This window comes from Mesocricetus auratus, unplaced genomic scaffold (assembly GCF_017639785.1).
Source record: "Mesocricetus auratus isolate SY011 unplaced genomic scaffold, BCM_Maur_2.0 Super-Scaffold_100003, whole genome shotgun sequence".
NCBI classification, from domain to species: domain Eukaryota; kingdom Metazoa; phylum Chordata; class Mammalia; order Rodentia; family Cricetidae; genus Mesocricetus; species Mesocricetus auratus.
In genome coordinates, this window is record NW_024429188.1 from 43,622,673 (window position 1) to 43,639,493 (window position 16,821).

The following is a 16,821-nucleotide window of genomic DNA, read 5'->3' on the forward strand; positions in this document are numbered from 1 at the left end:
GAGGAAGAATATTAGGAGCCAGAGGGGTAAAGGACATCACATGAAAATCCACAGGAACGACTAACCTGACTCATAGAAACTCAGAGAGTCTGAACCAACAACCAGGGAGCCTGCATGGGTCTGATCTAAGCCCTTTACAGATAAGCTTGGTCTATTTATGGGACACCTAACAATATGCGCAAGGGCTGTCCCTAATTCTTTGGCTGGCTCATGGGAACCTATTCCTCATATTGGATTGCTTTGCCCAGCCTAAATACAATGGAGGTACATGTTTTTCTTTAACTTGATATGCCATGCTTTGTTGATAATCATGGGTGGCCTGCCCCTTTCTGAAAAGAAACAGAGGAGTGTATTGGGGGGGCGATGGAGGAAGATGATAGGAGGAAAAGAGGGAGGGGAAAATGCAGTCAGTATAAATAAATAAATAAATAAATAAATAAATAAATAAATAAATAAGAAAAAGACTGTTTCTTTCATGTGGCACCAAAAAGCTTAGTAATAAAACTGAATTAAATACAGTAAATATAATCAAAAGTAAAGTATCTTGTGTTTAAAATTATCAATAGAGAGAAAACTCTGAAGATAAACTATTGGTAAATCATATACAAATAAAGGACTTAAACTCACAATACATAAACAAGACAAAAGGATCAATAATTGAAAATCAAAAACTCAGAATAAGCAAAATATTTAAACAGAAGCTTCTACAATGAAGATATGCAAATTGTTACCTGTCACATAAAGAGATATTAAATAACATCTGTGACTGCAATTGCAAATAAACACCACTATGAGGTCACAATTCATGCACACTCTGATAGCTGTAAGGCAGATAATACGTATTTATAGAAAGAAATGCAAATATAGGGGGAAATGACTCACTGTGAAAGAAATCAGAAAGAATCCTGTTCTCAGCACCTCAAGAGGAAAAGTAAATATCTAAGATTGAGAGAGAATTTAATATCCAGGACATAAAAAAGTGAACAAATACCAATGAGCAAATATCTCAATTAGTGAACGAGCAAATGAAGTGAACATCCATCTTCAAACAAGGGAGAACAAATGGTCAAAATCTAAATGTAAAATGTTCAAGGGCTTTAACTACCAGACACATATAAACCAAAATTACATGGACAATGTACTGCTGGCCTACAATTCTAGTATATGCTGTGTGAGGAAAAACGATAATGAGTTGAAGATGGCCTGTGCAATATAGCCAGACTACCTTAAAACAAACAAACAAAAAATAAATACTATAGTCAGAATGATTATAATTAAGAAAGTAGATAATGTCAAATGTTGATGAAGATGTAAGGTGTTTTTCAAAAGTTGTAAAATTCTGGTAAGAACATGAATAATTCCAGTCACTATAGAAATTAGTATGGCCTTTCCTCAAAACACTAACAAAAACCACTTATAAAGTATTGCAGCTGTATAACATCTTCATATATACAAAATAAATCAAGTAAATGCAACATGTCTCACACATGTTTATTATAGCACAGTATATAATATGTAAATTAAGGGATTAACTTTGGTGCCCATCAACAGATGAATGGATTAATAAAATGTGTTAGAAAGCCGGGCATTGTTGGAGCATGCCATTATTGGCACTTGGGAGGCAGAGACAGGCGGATCTCTGTGAGTTCGAGGCCAGCCTGGTCTACAGAGAGAGTTCCAGGACAGCCTCCAAAACAATACAGAGAAACCCTGTTTCGAAAAACAAACAAATAAAATTTTTAAAAAATGTGTTAGAGAGCTGGAGGGATGACTCAGCATCTAAGAACAATTCTTGCTGTCTTAGAGGACTGGAAATCTGTTCTCTGTTCTTAGTACCCATATTAGCCAGGTATATAAGTCCTTCTGGGGAATCCAATTTCCTCTCCTGGCTTTGGGAGAACCTGTTATGTACATGCGCACGCCCAAGCGCACACGCGCTTGCGCGCGCACATAGTCACACACACACGCACACACACACACACTTACTCACCATTAATAATAAAATATATCCTTAAAAATAAAATGTAGTATATATTTACATTGGGGATCCATTCAGCCAAACAAATTAAGTGGAATGAAACTTTGTCATCTGCAGGAAATTCAATAGAAATGGAGATCATCCTGTAAGGTGAAATAAGCCAGACTCAGGAAGACAAGAGTGTTAGACTTTTGTCTTATTAATACAATAGAATACCTGGCAAAAGCAACTTAAGAGAGAAAGTGTTTGCTTTTGCTCACAGTTTGCCTCACAGTCTTTTATAGTGAAGAAGTCACAGTGAAAAGAGCACAAGGCAGCTACTTATATTTTATCTGTACTCAAGAAGCAGAGAAAAATAAAAATGTGTGCTTATCTTACCTTTCCTTCTCATTCAGTCCAGAACTGTTGCCCATGGAATGGTGCCACTCATATTCTAGTTGGGTAGTCACACCTCAATTATCAAAACCTAAACAGTCCCTTATAATCCTACCCAGAGATTTGTGTCCCTGGTGGGTCTAGTTTCCATCATATCTAAAAATCACAATAAGCCTTGTTATTTTCTCTTTTGTGTAGAAATGAGAGGAATAAACAAAAACATGATAGTAAAATTGAGGGGCAGAAACTATTAGTGATATAGAAGGAGATAAATAGGAGGGAGAATTATGACTAATGTACATTACATATCCATATGAAAATATCACAATGAAACTTATTCTCTTGTTAAATCAACATACTCTAATTTAAAAATAAAGTGGCTGGCGAGTTGGTCCAATGATTAAGGGTACTGACTGCTCTTCCAGAGGCCCTGGGTCTGGTTCACAGGACCCACATGGTGGCTTACAATCTCTAATTCCACTTCCAGGGTATCTAGTGTTTTCTTTAGGCCTCTGAGGGCACCATGTATGCATATGGTGCACATACTTATATGCAGGCACAACACATATACATATAAAATAAAGTAATATTTTATAAAGGAAACCACTATGCTATGTAAAACAAGATGGTCATAAAAATCATATACTGAATAATTCTATTTATATGAAACAAGTATAATATAAAATCCATATATGCAGGAAGTACCTTAGTTATTTTTCAAGGTTGAGGAATGCTTTAGGTGGGATAGGAAGAAATGGGTAGCATTTTTTTATAGTCATGAAAAGGTTCTAGAATGTATTGCAGGCATGGTTGCAAGATTCTGTGAATATTATACAATCTCTTAATTGTGACATTCGTGTGTTGTGTGAACTATATTTTAATATACTATTAGAAAAACAGGCAAAAAAGTTGTTACTGAGAACTAGAATTGAAGGTGAAAGCCTAAAACCTAGATATGTTCCTAAAACCTAGGAAAAGTTTTGGATGATGTGAAAGCAAATTTTAGAACAGCCTCTGGAGACAGAACTCTAGGGACATGAAAGCCATTCAAGCTGCCTATGCAGTGAGCATGACATAAAAAAATCTGTATTTAGATTAATCTGATTTTGATGAACCATAACTATCAATATCCAGGGATGCAAGTAGGATAAGTCAGAAGGATGGATTGGTCAGCTCTTAAATATAGGAGTCTGAAGATTTTGGTCAGGTGGAGAATGTTAAATATAAAGAGGTGTTTTTCCCTTTGGTCCTCAGAGTCCTAAAGAAAATATTGGATACCCTGGAACTGGAAGTTACAGACTATAAGCCACCAAGTGTGTTCTAAGAACCAAACCCAGGTTCACTGGAAGCGCAGTAACTGTTCTTTTTTATCTTTTTATTAAAGTTTAAAACAATATTTTCTCTTCTTACATACCAATACCAGTTTCTACTCCCTTCCCTCCTCCTGGTCTTCCCATCTGTCCCCCAACCTACCCCCATCCACTCCTCAGAGAGGGTAAGGCTTCCCATGAGGAGTCAACAAAGTGTGGCACATCACTTTGAGGCTGGAACAAGGTCCTCCATATCTAGGATGAGCAAGATATTCCTCCAAAGATAATGACCCCCCCAAAAAAACCCAGTTCAAGCACTAGGGATAAGTCGGTTCTCACTGCCCGTGGTTCCACAGTACCCAAGCCACACAACTCGCATTCACATTCAAAGAGCCTAGTTTGTTTCTATGCAGCTTCTCCCACAGTCATTCAGAATCAGAGAGCTACCACTAGCTCAGGTCAACTGTTTCTGTGGGTATTCCCAAAATGGTCTTGACCCCTTTTCTCGAATTATCACTCCTACCTGTCTTCGACTGTGTTCCTAATTGCCACCTCTGCAGCCACTTAATGTTTTATTTTTAAATTAGAATAGGTTAATTCAACAATTCACATAGATGTGGAAGCAAGCATCCAATGGGTGGTCAGGCAATTTAATGGGATAAAAACAGTTTCAAGTCAGTGAGAAACTAAAAGAAATGGAACATGTTGGCTTGATTTTATCTCTGCAGCAAGCTACATTTGCTTACAGACAGAAAGTACACAAATTACAAAATTATCTCATATAAATGCAATATATAGTCATCCCTAAATGTGAAACACATGATTAAAGCAAATCCATAAAATCACTTCAGAGAATTTATCGTGAGGTATCACAGAAATGCCTGAAATCATATTGTGTAAGTGGAAGCCTGTCTTTCCCACTAATATCCCCACCTAAAATATTATTTGCCTTTTTGCCTGTTTTCTCTTCTAAAAAGATAAAATGTTTGCTTATGTGAAAATGAAAATCCACTCTGGTTTTTATTTATAACTTTTAAAATACAGACCAATGCATAAGACTAGGTGCCAGATGAGCTGCTGTGTTCGCCAAGCCGCCCCCCCAACAAAACAAAACAAAAAACAAACAAAAAAAAAACGCTTTTCTTTATCACTTTTGTTGGACCAGGGCTGTGCCTTAGAGAGATGTTCAGGTTGTGGTGGGGTGGAAGATAAATGCAGACATTTTGCCTGAGTTTGAACCTGAATTCTGGGAAACAATGACTTGGAAAACAGCTTGCCATGTGAAAGAATCCAAAACTGGCACTCCGCGGGCAGTGAAAGAAGCCACAGAGCCCTCAGCCTCTCCCTACTCCCCCCGCATGCCCCTTCTCTGAACCAATAGTCTGGAGCGCCGCCCATTCTGTCCTTCCCTGTGAAAAGCTATAAATCTGTTACCAGGAGAGCTTTGATCTGTGGGAAGAGCCTGGAAGCTCTGGAGCTGGTGCTCTCCTGCCTCAGCCCTTGATTGGCTGGTCTGAGCTAACTCTCCGTGAACCACACGTGCAGTTGCTGCGTTTCTTAGATGGAAGATTTCGCAAGACTACCAAGTAGTGCAGGAAATCCAGCTTTCCAAGCGATCTGAAGATCCAACTCAAATCCTGGATTCTTAATAGGAGGGAGAGCTGTGTCTTCACTGTATCAAAGCCTGGGAGGGTAAAGAAGAAGAGAAGGTTAGTGATAGCATTGCCTATCTACCTAGGATAGGGACAAGGAGCAGGAAAGGAATGGACATGGCTATGCTAAATGGAGTTGTGTGGTCTTCAGGAAGATACTTCAAGTCCATTGCAGTGTGAAAGAAATCTAGCTTGTTCTTATCAAAATGTCTGCCTTCTTGGTCTAGAATTCATTGTTTGTTCTCAGGCACTCCTAAGAAGTGATAATTTGGGCTGTGCTCTGTGCTCTGTTGTGGATATCACATTGTTGGTCCAGGAGTTTTTAGAGTATGAAACATTGTGAGCATGCAGGGGCTATCAGAGGTAGACTAAGAATGTTATACTGAAATTTAGTAAAGTGGAGGGATAGCTGGTATAGTTTCTAGAGTACTTGGCTTCTCTTCCAGTGTGGAAATGCTGAGTCAGGCAAAGATGCCGACTTCTTTATGGTTGAGGGTTATTTGGAAAAGGTGTGGGAAGAAAGGGGATTCTTCAATATTGCCTAGGAGTAAAATTTAATTATATGAGACATTCAAGAAGATACTTTGGCTATTTTGATAAACTTGGTGTTCAAGAAAAATTGAATGTTTCCTGGCCCTGTGTGTAGTGAATTGATCACGGGCAGCAGACACTACAGTGTTGCTGGACTGGTTACAAAAGGAACCTTGGATGCTGTAATGGTAATCTTGTTTCTACTCTGTTTTGGGTAAACACACATTTTCTGTAAATATTTGTACCCAATGGAGATGTCTCCTGGGAAAAGTTGGGGTGAAGGAAAATTCTGAAGATTTCATTTTATTGAAAGCCAGAGGTAACTGGTGGGGGGAGTCTAACACACAATTTCATGGAAAGATGGGACATGGGGTGGGGTTCTCTTGTAGTCTCTGAAGGAAAACTTTGGGGAAGATATTTGGCGAATTTGACAGATGGCTTTACCCCTGCACTGTTTCGTGGGAAATGTACTGTAAATGTTGGGGGGGGATGGGATTTTTGCGCTACCTGAAAGTTCCAGCGTTACAGAAACCTGAAAAGGTGAAAATCAGATGTGCAAAGATTACGGGCATCTCTCTTCTATCTAGGGAGGCTCAGTGAGTCACTGCACATAAGAGCTCTGATTGTTTACATAGTCCTTCGAGAAAATTCAGAAGAGAAATCATAGAGGAAATGAGGAACCCGGTTTGTGAATTAAAAATACAGTCTGAGGCTATTTTATCTGGCTGAATATACACAAAAGGACAGAAAAAAATTCTAGAAATGAAATAGCCTTACCTCAAGTGATCCAAATAATGTTTTTTGTTTTATTTTTAAGTGAGAATTTTATGCCAGGAGCCTCCTGCTTCTCTCTTCGCATCTTCCTTGTGTTTTACCCTCTGCTTTTCTTTTTCAAAGGAAAAAAATGGAAGCTCAGAAATCATTCCCCACATTGGTTTTGCAAAAGCTCATGAACAGTTCTTACATCACAGATTTTGTTTGGCACCACTGCAAGTACATTCAAAGACAGCCTTCTGAAGATGGATGCTCTTTCCCTAACTGTTTTTCCCATTCACCTGCTATTTTCCACCTCCAGATTCCAAGATTCTGCGTTTCTGAAGGCTCCATAGTGCTTGCTTGGTTATGGCTCCATGCAGGCAATAAATAAATAGATAGATAGATAGATAGATAGATAGATAGATAGATAGATAGATGATAGATCTGAAGGCCAAATTACCCTGAGGAGGTGGAAAGCAGGTGATTAGGTTTGAAAGAACTTGAATAGAGGGGTGTATGTTAATTACATTCTGGTTGCTGAACTGAAATGGGCATATTTAGATGAGTGAAGGCTTTTTTTTGTTTTTGTTTTTGTTTTTTCAAGAGGAATTTACCCCATCGGCAGCAACCAGTCTCCACCAAATCCAGATGTACTGTCTGGTCCAGCCCCCAGAGTGTTTGCTTCTTGGTAGGGAACACTAGAGCCCCAGCTACACAGTGGAAATGTGGGAAATTAACTAGCTCTGATCTAGCAGTGGAGGCTACCTATGCCCCCCACGTCCCCCTCCATGTGCCCCCCCTCTGTCACCCTCCCCGTGTGTTGCAGACCAGACGACAGCATCTCGTGGTAGAGGCAAAGTCTCGCGCAAAGCTCTGCCAGCCCTCGCGGGGCCCCGCCCCCTATTGCTGAGGGTCACTACCCAGTCCCACTGACGCGGGGGAGTGCGCACGACTCCTTGCCTGCAGCAGTAAGCTGTGCACAGAGCCAGAGACACCTCGGGCTCTGAGGCGCGCTGGGACCTGGACGGACTGGCGGCTAGTCCGCTAGTCTGTCTTCATCTCTCCTCTGCCTGAGCAGCACACTGAGGCTGGTAGGCTCCTGGCTTTCCAGTCCTTCTCCGGATAGAATGTTCTGAGGTAAGTCTCAACATTTACAGGAAAGACTGGAGATATCTGGGGGTGAGCTGCTGTTGCTGCGTCTGATACCAGGTAAACAGGGAAATGGGCAGACTACCCATGTAATGGAAGGGTTTTGGGGGCATGCTATGGTATCCCCAAGTCCATGCGCCGACAGCCCCTAGTCCTCAACCTGTTTGTTTGTTTGTTTGTTTGTTTTTCAGGATGCATTTCTTCCACAGGTTATCCTCAAGCGCAAAATACTGAATTCTTAAGAGCTCTGGGTGAATCCCTAGACTTTCCCTCCTGATTTTTGTTTGTTCCTATCAGCAGGGATCCTGGCACTCCTGAAAAGTGGATATCTGCTCCAAAACCCTCTGGAAAGCCCTCCTTATGCACTACATCCCATCCCATTCTCGTGCTTCTGGGTGTTTTAGCCCCCCATAATGTCTTGCTTCCACAATGAAATGTTGTTGTTGTGGTCCTTGTTGTGGTGGTGATTTCTTGCGCGTCAAAGTACACTCAAACTGTAAGCTTGACCTCGCAACTGCCAGTTTCAGAGATGGAGGGTCACTGTCCCACCCCCACCGCCGAGCCCACACCATCCTCCCCATCTCACTCTCCAGGCAGAAAGTGGGCTGGAAAAGACTGCGGTCAGGGGCTAAGTCTTCTCCCACGGGAACCCTTTCACTGCTGGAATCATTTGCTCCATACCTGGGGAGGGGGGCCCCAGCATTGGATAGGGTTGAATCAGTGTTCACCATCCTTTCTGCCCATAAGACAGAAAAGAGCAAATCTCTGTAATTAGAACTATAGATTCTTAGTTTCCAGGGTGTTGCTGGAGGTTAAGGGGTGGTCACCAATAGCAACCACCCTTAGGAGTCTAAGAGGTTTCTAGATGACGCAGTTCCTTAAAGCCCCGCCTTCCTGAAATTTGAGGAAGGGGCTTTGAATGAAATTATCTATTCCTCTCCACTGCCCCCTTCTGATCATTTGGCTAAAGAGAAGTCATGCTGGGGAGAAGTAGTTCTTCACAAAATAAATAATCTATTTTTTTTAAATCCCTTCCCCACTTTATGGTCTAGAAAATGCCAGAAACTGCTTGGAGCTCCCTCCTCCTCCCCCATACTTCCCTGAAACGAAGGGAGGGGCAGAGGCTCAAACCTTTAAGGCCCAAAGCTTGGCTCATTTAGATGCTATGTTGGGGTAGCCCTTGCTTAGAGGAGCCACCCACCATAGCTTGACCACCCCTAGTCAGAATGGAAATGTAGGGAATATATGGGGTTAAAGGGATCCCTAACCTTAGCATAAGGATTTTCCTTGTTTGCCCCATACCACAGTATTATTGAGGATGGCTCCCACTATGCAGTTCCACCTGAAACTGGTTATTATAGCCTAGGCTGTCCTCAAGCTTATGATCTTTCTGCCTTCACATTTCTGGTACAGGAATAGCAAGTGGGGAGCATTCTGTTTGGTTAAATAATATTTGTGATTTAATTGTGGAGTATTGGATATGCAACCCAGTTCTTCAGGCATGCCAAGTGTCACTCAGCTACATTCCCAATTTTCCATAGTAAATTTTGTGGGGTGGAGGAGACAAGAAAGAGCTGGGAAGTAGAGAGGAAAAAAGAAGGAAAATCTGTGACCCCTCCCCAGTATTACCAATATTACAAAGAGCACTATATTTTTGTTCTACACAAACATATAACAGAAACATGCAACAAAACATACCATACAAGTACATGTACAGCAGAGAAACTCATCACACAAACACACAGCAAGCAAGCATACCACACAAACACACACAGGTGTTATTGAGAAAATGCACTCTGTACAAGTCTGCATTGTGGAAATATTGTAATGCTACGTATGAGTTCACATAAGAAACAGAACATAACTTCTAAAACAAATCAGTCACACAAAACACATGTACGTAAATGTTCATGCACAACCTCCGTAGACATGAACAAATAACCAAACACTTCACATACACACCACACACACACACACACACACACACACACACACACACAACCATTTTCTCCCTTTTGGCCAGAACTTACTTGCTTAAGAACAACAATAAAAACAAAAAGGTTTCCAATATAAGGAAAGACAGAGATTTTTTTCCATCATGAGGAAGGTGTTTGAATGGTATACATTTTTTCATGCATGTTAATGGAATCTTTCCCACCAACTTATGAAATATATGTAATTGCCATTGGGTAGTTGGAGAACCCAAGGAAGAAGTGCTTCTAAGTATTTGGTTCTATTTTTGGTTGACACGATGACTATGCATATTCATGGGTTAATTATCACATTTTGAAAAATGTACACAATGCAAATTTATCAAACTTTGGTGATTGGTATACATTTTATCTCACAAATTTACCATTTCTTTATAGTGAAAACATTCGAGGGTCTTTCTAAAATTTAGAAATATGTAACTAATTTTTGTTAGTCATAGTTATTTGCACAGTCATACTGCAAGCTAGTGACAGGAGTGGGTAGTATAGAAATCTAAAGTAAATCTTGCTTTAAGATTTATAGTCTCTGACATCCTACCCTTTTACATGTATGTAAAGATGCACGTTATTAAATAGGTGTCAGCTCCTGCAGTTGGAGACTAGTCATCTATTTGAAAGCCTATTTCTTCTGGGTTGATCTTTTTATTTATGTAACAGTCTCAGTACAAGTCAAAGCATTCAAAGACCTCTTTGCTTTCACAAGGCAAGGTAGCAAGGTCAGACTCCCATAACCCTACAAATTTATGGCAATAATCTATAGAGTTACCTATTCTGTTAGACTGCAATACTGCAACTCTGATTAGGCATTGATTACTAAGCAATTAATTAATGGAATATGTATTAGAAGGCAGTGACTCATTTAGGCAAGATTTATGCACTATCATGGTAATAAAACAGGCTGGTATAGCTATCATTCTATATTGGTGATCTAATTGGCTTCACAGGATTTCATCATCTTAGTGAATGTGGGCTGACTAACAAGCCTGCTGGCTTCTCTTCTCTTATAAAAAGATGAAGATCTTAGATCCTTGCTTCTTTGAACTCATTATTCTATAAAATGCTAAAGTATTTAATCCTCTCCATTTTAGGTGGAACCAGAAGTTTCTTTTTGTGAGGACTTGGAAAGGAACTTCATCGTCTGTATCCTTTCTGGTCTCTTGAGACCTGTCAAATTTTTCTCCCTAAACAAAAATGAACACCTCTTTACTGTTACAAATGGAAGGTTTCATTGATAGTCTCGGGCAAAATGTCAGCTGTGTTCCACTCATGGAGGATCAAAGTTGCAATAACACAAATCTGAATGCAACCAATGTTTCCAGTACAGAATGGGGAGGACCACCAGGATCAGTAAGGAAATGGTTAGGGGGCAATCCCCACATCATGGCCAAGATTGTGCTGTCTTTGGCTTATGCTGTCATCATAATGATATCTCTCTTTGGCAACTCCCTGGTATGCCAAGTTTTTGTCAAGCACAAAGAAATCAAGAAGTCAACAGGCCTTCTCATCTTCAATCTGGCGATATCTGACATTTTGATAATCATGCTCAACAGTCCATTTGCTGTGGTGAGTGATTTATAGAGTTGCTCCACCTTAGGGGTGGGTGATGGGACTAAGAAAATCAAAGAGAATATGCCTGCATCGAGCCTCCATTCTAGACTCTAGCTTCTCTTCAATGTTTATGGACAATATTTTAATAAACAACCTTCCCCCTTTTCTTGATTTCATACCCTAGGCTCGTTTCCTGACTGGACAGTGGGTATTTGGTAGGATCATGTGCCATGTGAGTCGCTTTGCTCAGTACTGCTCCCTCCATGTTTCAACTCTTACACTGATGGCAGTTGCCATGGACCGGCACCGGGTAAGACCACTAGAGGACACTTGAATAAAGGAGCAGGGAATGCAAAGTGGCCAGGAAAGTTAGATACCTCGCAGAAATCTACAGGGTGGAGCCATATTTGAGAATAAAACATGTTTGTGGACTAGCTAGACACTTCTCCCCGCTGCCATACATACTCCTACAACTGGATACCATTTCAAATTTCAGAGTTTCAACTCATATGTATGTTTTATGCATTGTCTCTTTTCCCTCTAAACTGCCTTCAGTCCATCTGTGTTCATATTGGAATGATGTTAATTAATAATGCAAGGAAACTCTTTAATCCAGTCAGAAACTCATCAACCTGTGTCTGATTATGCAAACCACACTGACCTGAGCTGATTCAGGAAGGCTGTTGTTTGTCTTTTGTAGGTAATTCTGCACCCAATGAAACCAAGGCTGACACACTCCCAAAGCCTCGTGCTTGTTGCCGTGATCTGGAGTATTGCAGTGTTCCTCGCTCTTCCACATGCAATTTACCAGAATATGTTCACTTTCATCGGCCCGTAAGTCAGACATGATGGATAATTTCACCTGTTCTCTTTCCCAAGGCTCTCAGGAAGTTGACATTTGTAATGCTTTTTACTTCATTTTCATCCATTCCCCATTTTCCTGAATAGAAGACATGGTGTCATTTTCTAATTCTAATGTGTTAGTGGAACCAAGAGGATGGGTCACCAAATTAAGATCACTGGAAATGAAGAATTGTCCTGTCTACAGATTGATCTATACCTAGACTAGGTCCATAAGAGATGATATTTTAGTACATCTCCTTATTTTTAAAATTTAAGAAATTACACCTAAGGTTTCAAGGGACTGGAAATGGTTATGGACATAGGCGAAAAGTAGTTGTAGAAGCTTTCTGGGGTCCTTTCAATTGGTCTTCTGATCATAACTTTTGTTCTGCTTTCTTCCAGGGATGGTACTGAGAGGAGCTACTGCCTCCCTGCCTTTCCTGGACCCAGCGCATTGGTTTCGAAATATGTGGACCTTGGGACATTTGTCTTATTGTACATCCTCCCACTCATAGTGATTGTTGTAACCTATTCTCACCTAGGAAAGAGGTTGTGGATCCAGAATGCTATTGGTGATGCGTCTGCTCGTCAACTTATGGCACACTACCAGAAGAGGAAGAAGAGCATCCGGATGTTGATCCTTATTGTGTTGGTCTTTGCAGTTTGCTGGTTTCCACTTAATTTCTATGTGGTTCTTATTTCCAGTGCAGGAGTAGAAAACAACAGTGTGCTTTTCTATGCCTTTCACTGGTTTGCAATGAGCAGCACCTGCTACAATCCTTTCATCTACTGCTGGCTCAACAGAAGCTTCCGTGCCAAACTAAGATCTATAACATCTTTCAGGGTGCAGGCACTGTTTATGTGTGGGAGCTCCCAGGTTCAGCATATAAAGCCAAGGGAGAGTCTTGAGCTTCGGGAACTCAAGACATCTTCACTGTTACGAGTTCCCCTGGCTGTTCCAGAAGCTCCAGTATTTGAGGATCCCAGTTTGGCTACAGGGGATAATTCCCAGGTTTCTGTTCAAGGGGAGTGGGAAGAGCCAGATCCCTCCCCAGATGAGCAGGCAGCAGCAGTGGTGGTGGTGGCAGCAGCAGCGGCAGCAGGAGCCGCAGCAGGGCCCTCAACCCAGGATGCTTACTTTTGCATCCACATGCAGACTAGCAGTCACTAAGCTGAGCACCCATTTTACCCATAGGAATCTTGTTTAATGAGTACTTTGGCACAGACAATTTAGTCAGAGATGGCATAGCCTATAACTTAGATGTTGAGTAGAGTGTTTTACTATCATGTGCACCCTCACAGATCCATCTCTTTGAATCTTGTTATGGTTTGAGTCTCAGATCTGGCATCAGAACTCTACTTGATAAGTCCACTGTGCCATAATGTGGATAACTTACTGTGCCAGACCCTGAAGGAACTTGTTGATTTACTTACCTAACTTACTTTGCAGATGAATTTATAAGAACTAGATTTCCTGAGAAAGATTCTTTCTTGGCCTGTGGTTATTGCTAGTAGTGATAGTGAGATGGAGGAACTGTGATTGAAAGAGATCTGTGTAAAGAATTTACTAGGAAGACTAAGCGCTAGCCTCTCTGTGCCATAGGAACACCCTTTTCTTCACTGCCCTTGTGCACCGACTTGGTGCTCCCATATAATTGCTTTCTGTGTCAACTTAGTCTGAGGTAAATACTCATGTTAAAGAACAAGATATACTCGTGAGCACCTCTGGATTTCTATTTCCCCACCTTTGTAAATGTGACTCTGTAAACTCAGTCTACAGATCTTTGATTTTAGAGTGATTTCCCCAGCTTCAGATATCCTCTCTTGTATATAACTGTGGACTTTATCTGGAAGAACTACTTGGGTTTGTATTAGTTAATTTAAGTAGTGTATACTGGCATATGTGTTCTCTGATGAATTTATTGACCTTTCCTATCAGAACTGGCCATCTGAGTTGACTATTCACTGACTTGTGGTCATACCATTCTCCCAATATTTTCAAGACAATCAGATCAGCATCTCCAATCCTCCTTCCAAACTATTCCCTATCAACTATGATTTGTTGCATCTGACATGACATAATCAAGTGCATAAATGCACACACATACATACACTTTTATGTTAACACAGGTATAAGCATGTATATATTGCTACTTGTTACCTCTCATGCTATCCACCTGCCTGGTGCTCTCACTTATTTCTACCTGTAAATTTCATGCTAACTGAGCCTAGACAAGATTTCATGCCTTAAAGTGAAGTCTTGGAGGCTCTGAGATTGTGGCAACGTCTTGCCTCTGGAATCAGCATTTCTTTACAGTTGGTGCTTCACTTCTTTGTTTGACTTTATTTTATTTTTGGATGTTGTGTATCTCCCTGTGAAAATTGTACAGATTCATAACATAATTTGTGCTCTTATATGCTAATTCCATTCCTTTGCTATTTCTAAGCTTTTCTCTGACTATATCAAGTTATCACTTATCAGTAGCCTTCATTTTATTTCCCTTTCTCATATACCCATTTCAACTCAATTCACTTTAATTAATATACTATATTCTTTTTTATTAATTTTTTCAGTCTCACACATAGGTGTGTTATACACTCCCTTTCAGAAGTACCTTCATAAAACACAACACTGGTTCTCTCTCCTTCCAGCATTTCACCCAGGTGCTCACTTTTCCATATTTGTTTTTTCTGGGATATTTGATCTTGGATTTTGTTTGCTGCCTTAACCAGAAGTTCACAACTTCCTGTGCTGAGGCTCATCATCACTTCACTAATTGAAGCCTCCTCATTTCCGGTGCTTTGTTCCATCATAGACTCTAGTCCTTTCTTTCTGTTTGCTTCCCCTGCATTGCTTTCTTTCTCCCCCACTTCCTCTCACTCTCTCTCTCTCTCACTCTCTCTCTCTCTCTTTCTCTCTTCCTCTCCTTTTCTGTAGCCTCTCCTTTTCCATCCCTCCTTCCCTCCCTCCCTCCCTTTCTTCCTTTCCTCCTTCCCTTGGTGTTGATCTAAGTCTATACTAATTCATTATATTCTCTTTCTGGTTTTCCCTGTACACAGATCTCCCTCTTTTAGTTTCTTTCCTTTTTTGTCACAGACATTCCCTTCCTACCAAGGAGAATGAACATTCTTGTTCTTGTGTATTATTTTGGCTTAGAAAAATCCATCAGAGGGCACCATGTGCAAGGATATTGAGAAAAGTCTAACAGTTTCCTTGAGATTTCAGCATTCCTTAATGAGATTGTTCTTTCTAGCTGAATTGTTTGCTTATGTTTCCTTTGTGAATAGCTATAATTTAATATCTGATTATAAATGTAGGCATTAGTATCTGCTTATAAATTTAAGAATTGTATCATTGTGAACCGATTTCAGCTAACTTTATGTAGAAGACAATTTTATTCATGGCCACAAACTACCTTAGATATGGGACCTTTGATGATTTAATTGATTTACTTTAGCAGAGAGTGAATGGCTCCAAGAAACCGTTACTGAAAGAAATCTAACACATATTCAATTTGTGTGATAGAAACAACATGTATACTATTAAAAGCACTTTGTGCTTTGATTTTGACGTAAGGCAAGAAAGCTCTATTATGGAAACAAGCCCAGGACTCAGACTAATGGGACAAGGACTTCTTTGTTCTTGAGTCAAGAATTTGTGTGACCATAGGCAAGTCATGTGGCCTTAGTGTGCCCCAGTTTTCTCATCTATAAAAGGTGGATAATACCTACTACCTTATAGGGCTATTGTAAGAGTTATCTGTGATAACAGGTATTATTATTGTTAATAGATTCATTTTCTTGTTACCCACCGTGTGATTATTGCTGTTAATATTACTCTAATTGTAAATGTTCCTACCTTTATTGTTAAATTAATATTGTTAAATTGATATTGTTGTGCTCACCTTGAAGTGCTGACCTGTATATAACTCTGAAGGCTATGCAGATATTTAAGAAAAGATGACTTGATGTATCTCATTGGGGAAAAAGAGAAGCTTCTGCTGCCTGTTTAGATTACTTGAAACTACGTTGGGCAGAATACTGCTGAGTGGAAAGAGATTTCCAGAGCAGAGACACTTGTTGAGTTCTAGGCGACTGAACAAAAGAAGCACAAGCCAAGTAATAGGGAAATGAATAATTTTGAGTTAGTCTGTTAAGTAGGTTTTTCATTATTTTAGCACTTCTGCTCTGAGAAAAGTGGCAGATAAGAAATCAAAGGACAAAACTTGAAAGAGGTAAAGTGTTTACAAAGTATAGAAATGACACAGGGTTTCTATTCTGAATTGTCATCTCTTTTCTAAGAACTTTTATTTATGAGTCAATGTAATTCTCAATAATTGTATTACATATTTATATTTGTTAATGTTTTAAATATCATAGTAATATATTAAGTGTAATAGTTCTCATTACGGTGCTCTTCTAAAGTGTGCTTAAAGTGTTTTATGGTGTTATATTTAACCATTTTCCTGCCAAAATAGTCCGCAAACTGCAAAAAAAGAAAAAAGAAAAAAAAATACCTAAGTTTTACTTATGCGTGCTTGTTTATATTGAACACTGAAACTCCCCCAAAAGAATGAATATTGATGTTGAACTTTGGAACAGTATACTACTGCAGTATGTATCTAAAACAGGTTACAGTTGATGGAAACCCTTTACCTAGACACAGCAACTGTTTCTGAAATTGTCTT

At 39.9% G+C, this 16,821-nt stretch overlaps 1 protein-coding gene across 1 annotated transcript; it reads left to right on the plus strand.

The window, feature by feature from the left end:
* The first annotated feature begins 10,841 nt into the window (after positions 1-10,841).
* On the plus strand, positions 10,842-15,013 carry LOC101829503 (probable G-protein coupled receptor 83). The gene is made up of 4 exons (XM_005088265.2): positions 10,842-11,305; positions 11,475-11,600; positions 11,991-12,124; positions 12,536-15,013. The coding sequence occupies exons 1-4, from the start codon at positions 10,934-10,936 to the stop codon at positions 13,302-13,304; spliced, it is 1,401 nt and encodes a 466-aa protein (XP_005088322.1). The 5' UTR covers positions 10,842-10,933; the 3' UTR covers positions 13,305-15,013.
* Positions 15,014-16,821: the final 1,808 nt, after the last annotated feature.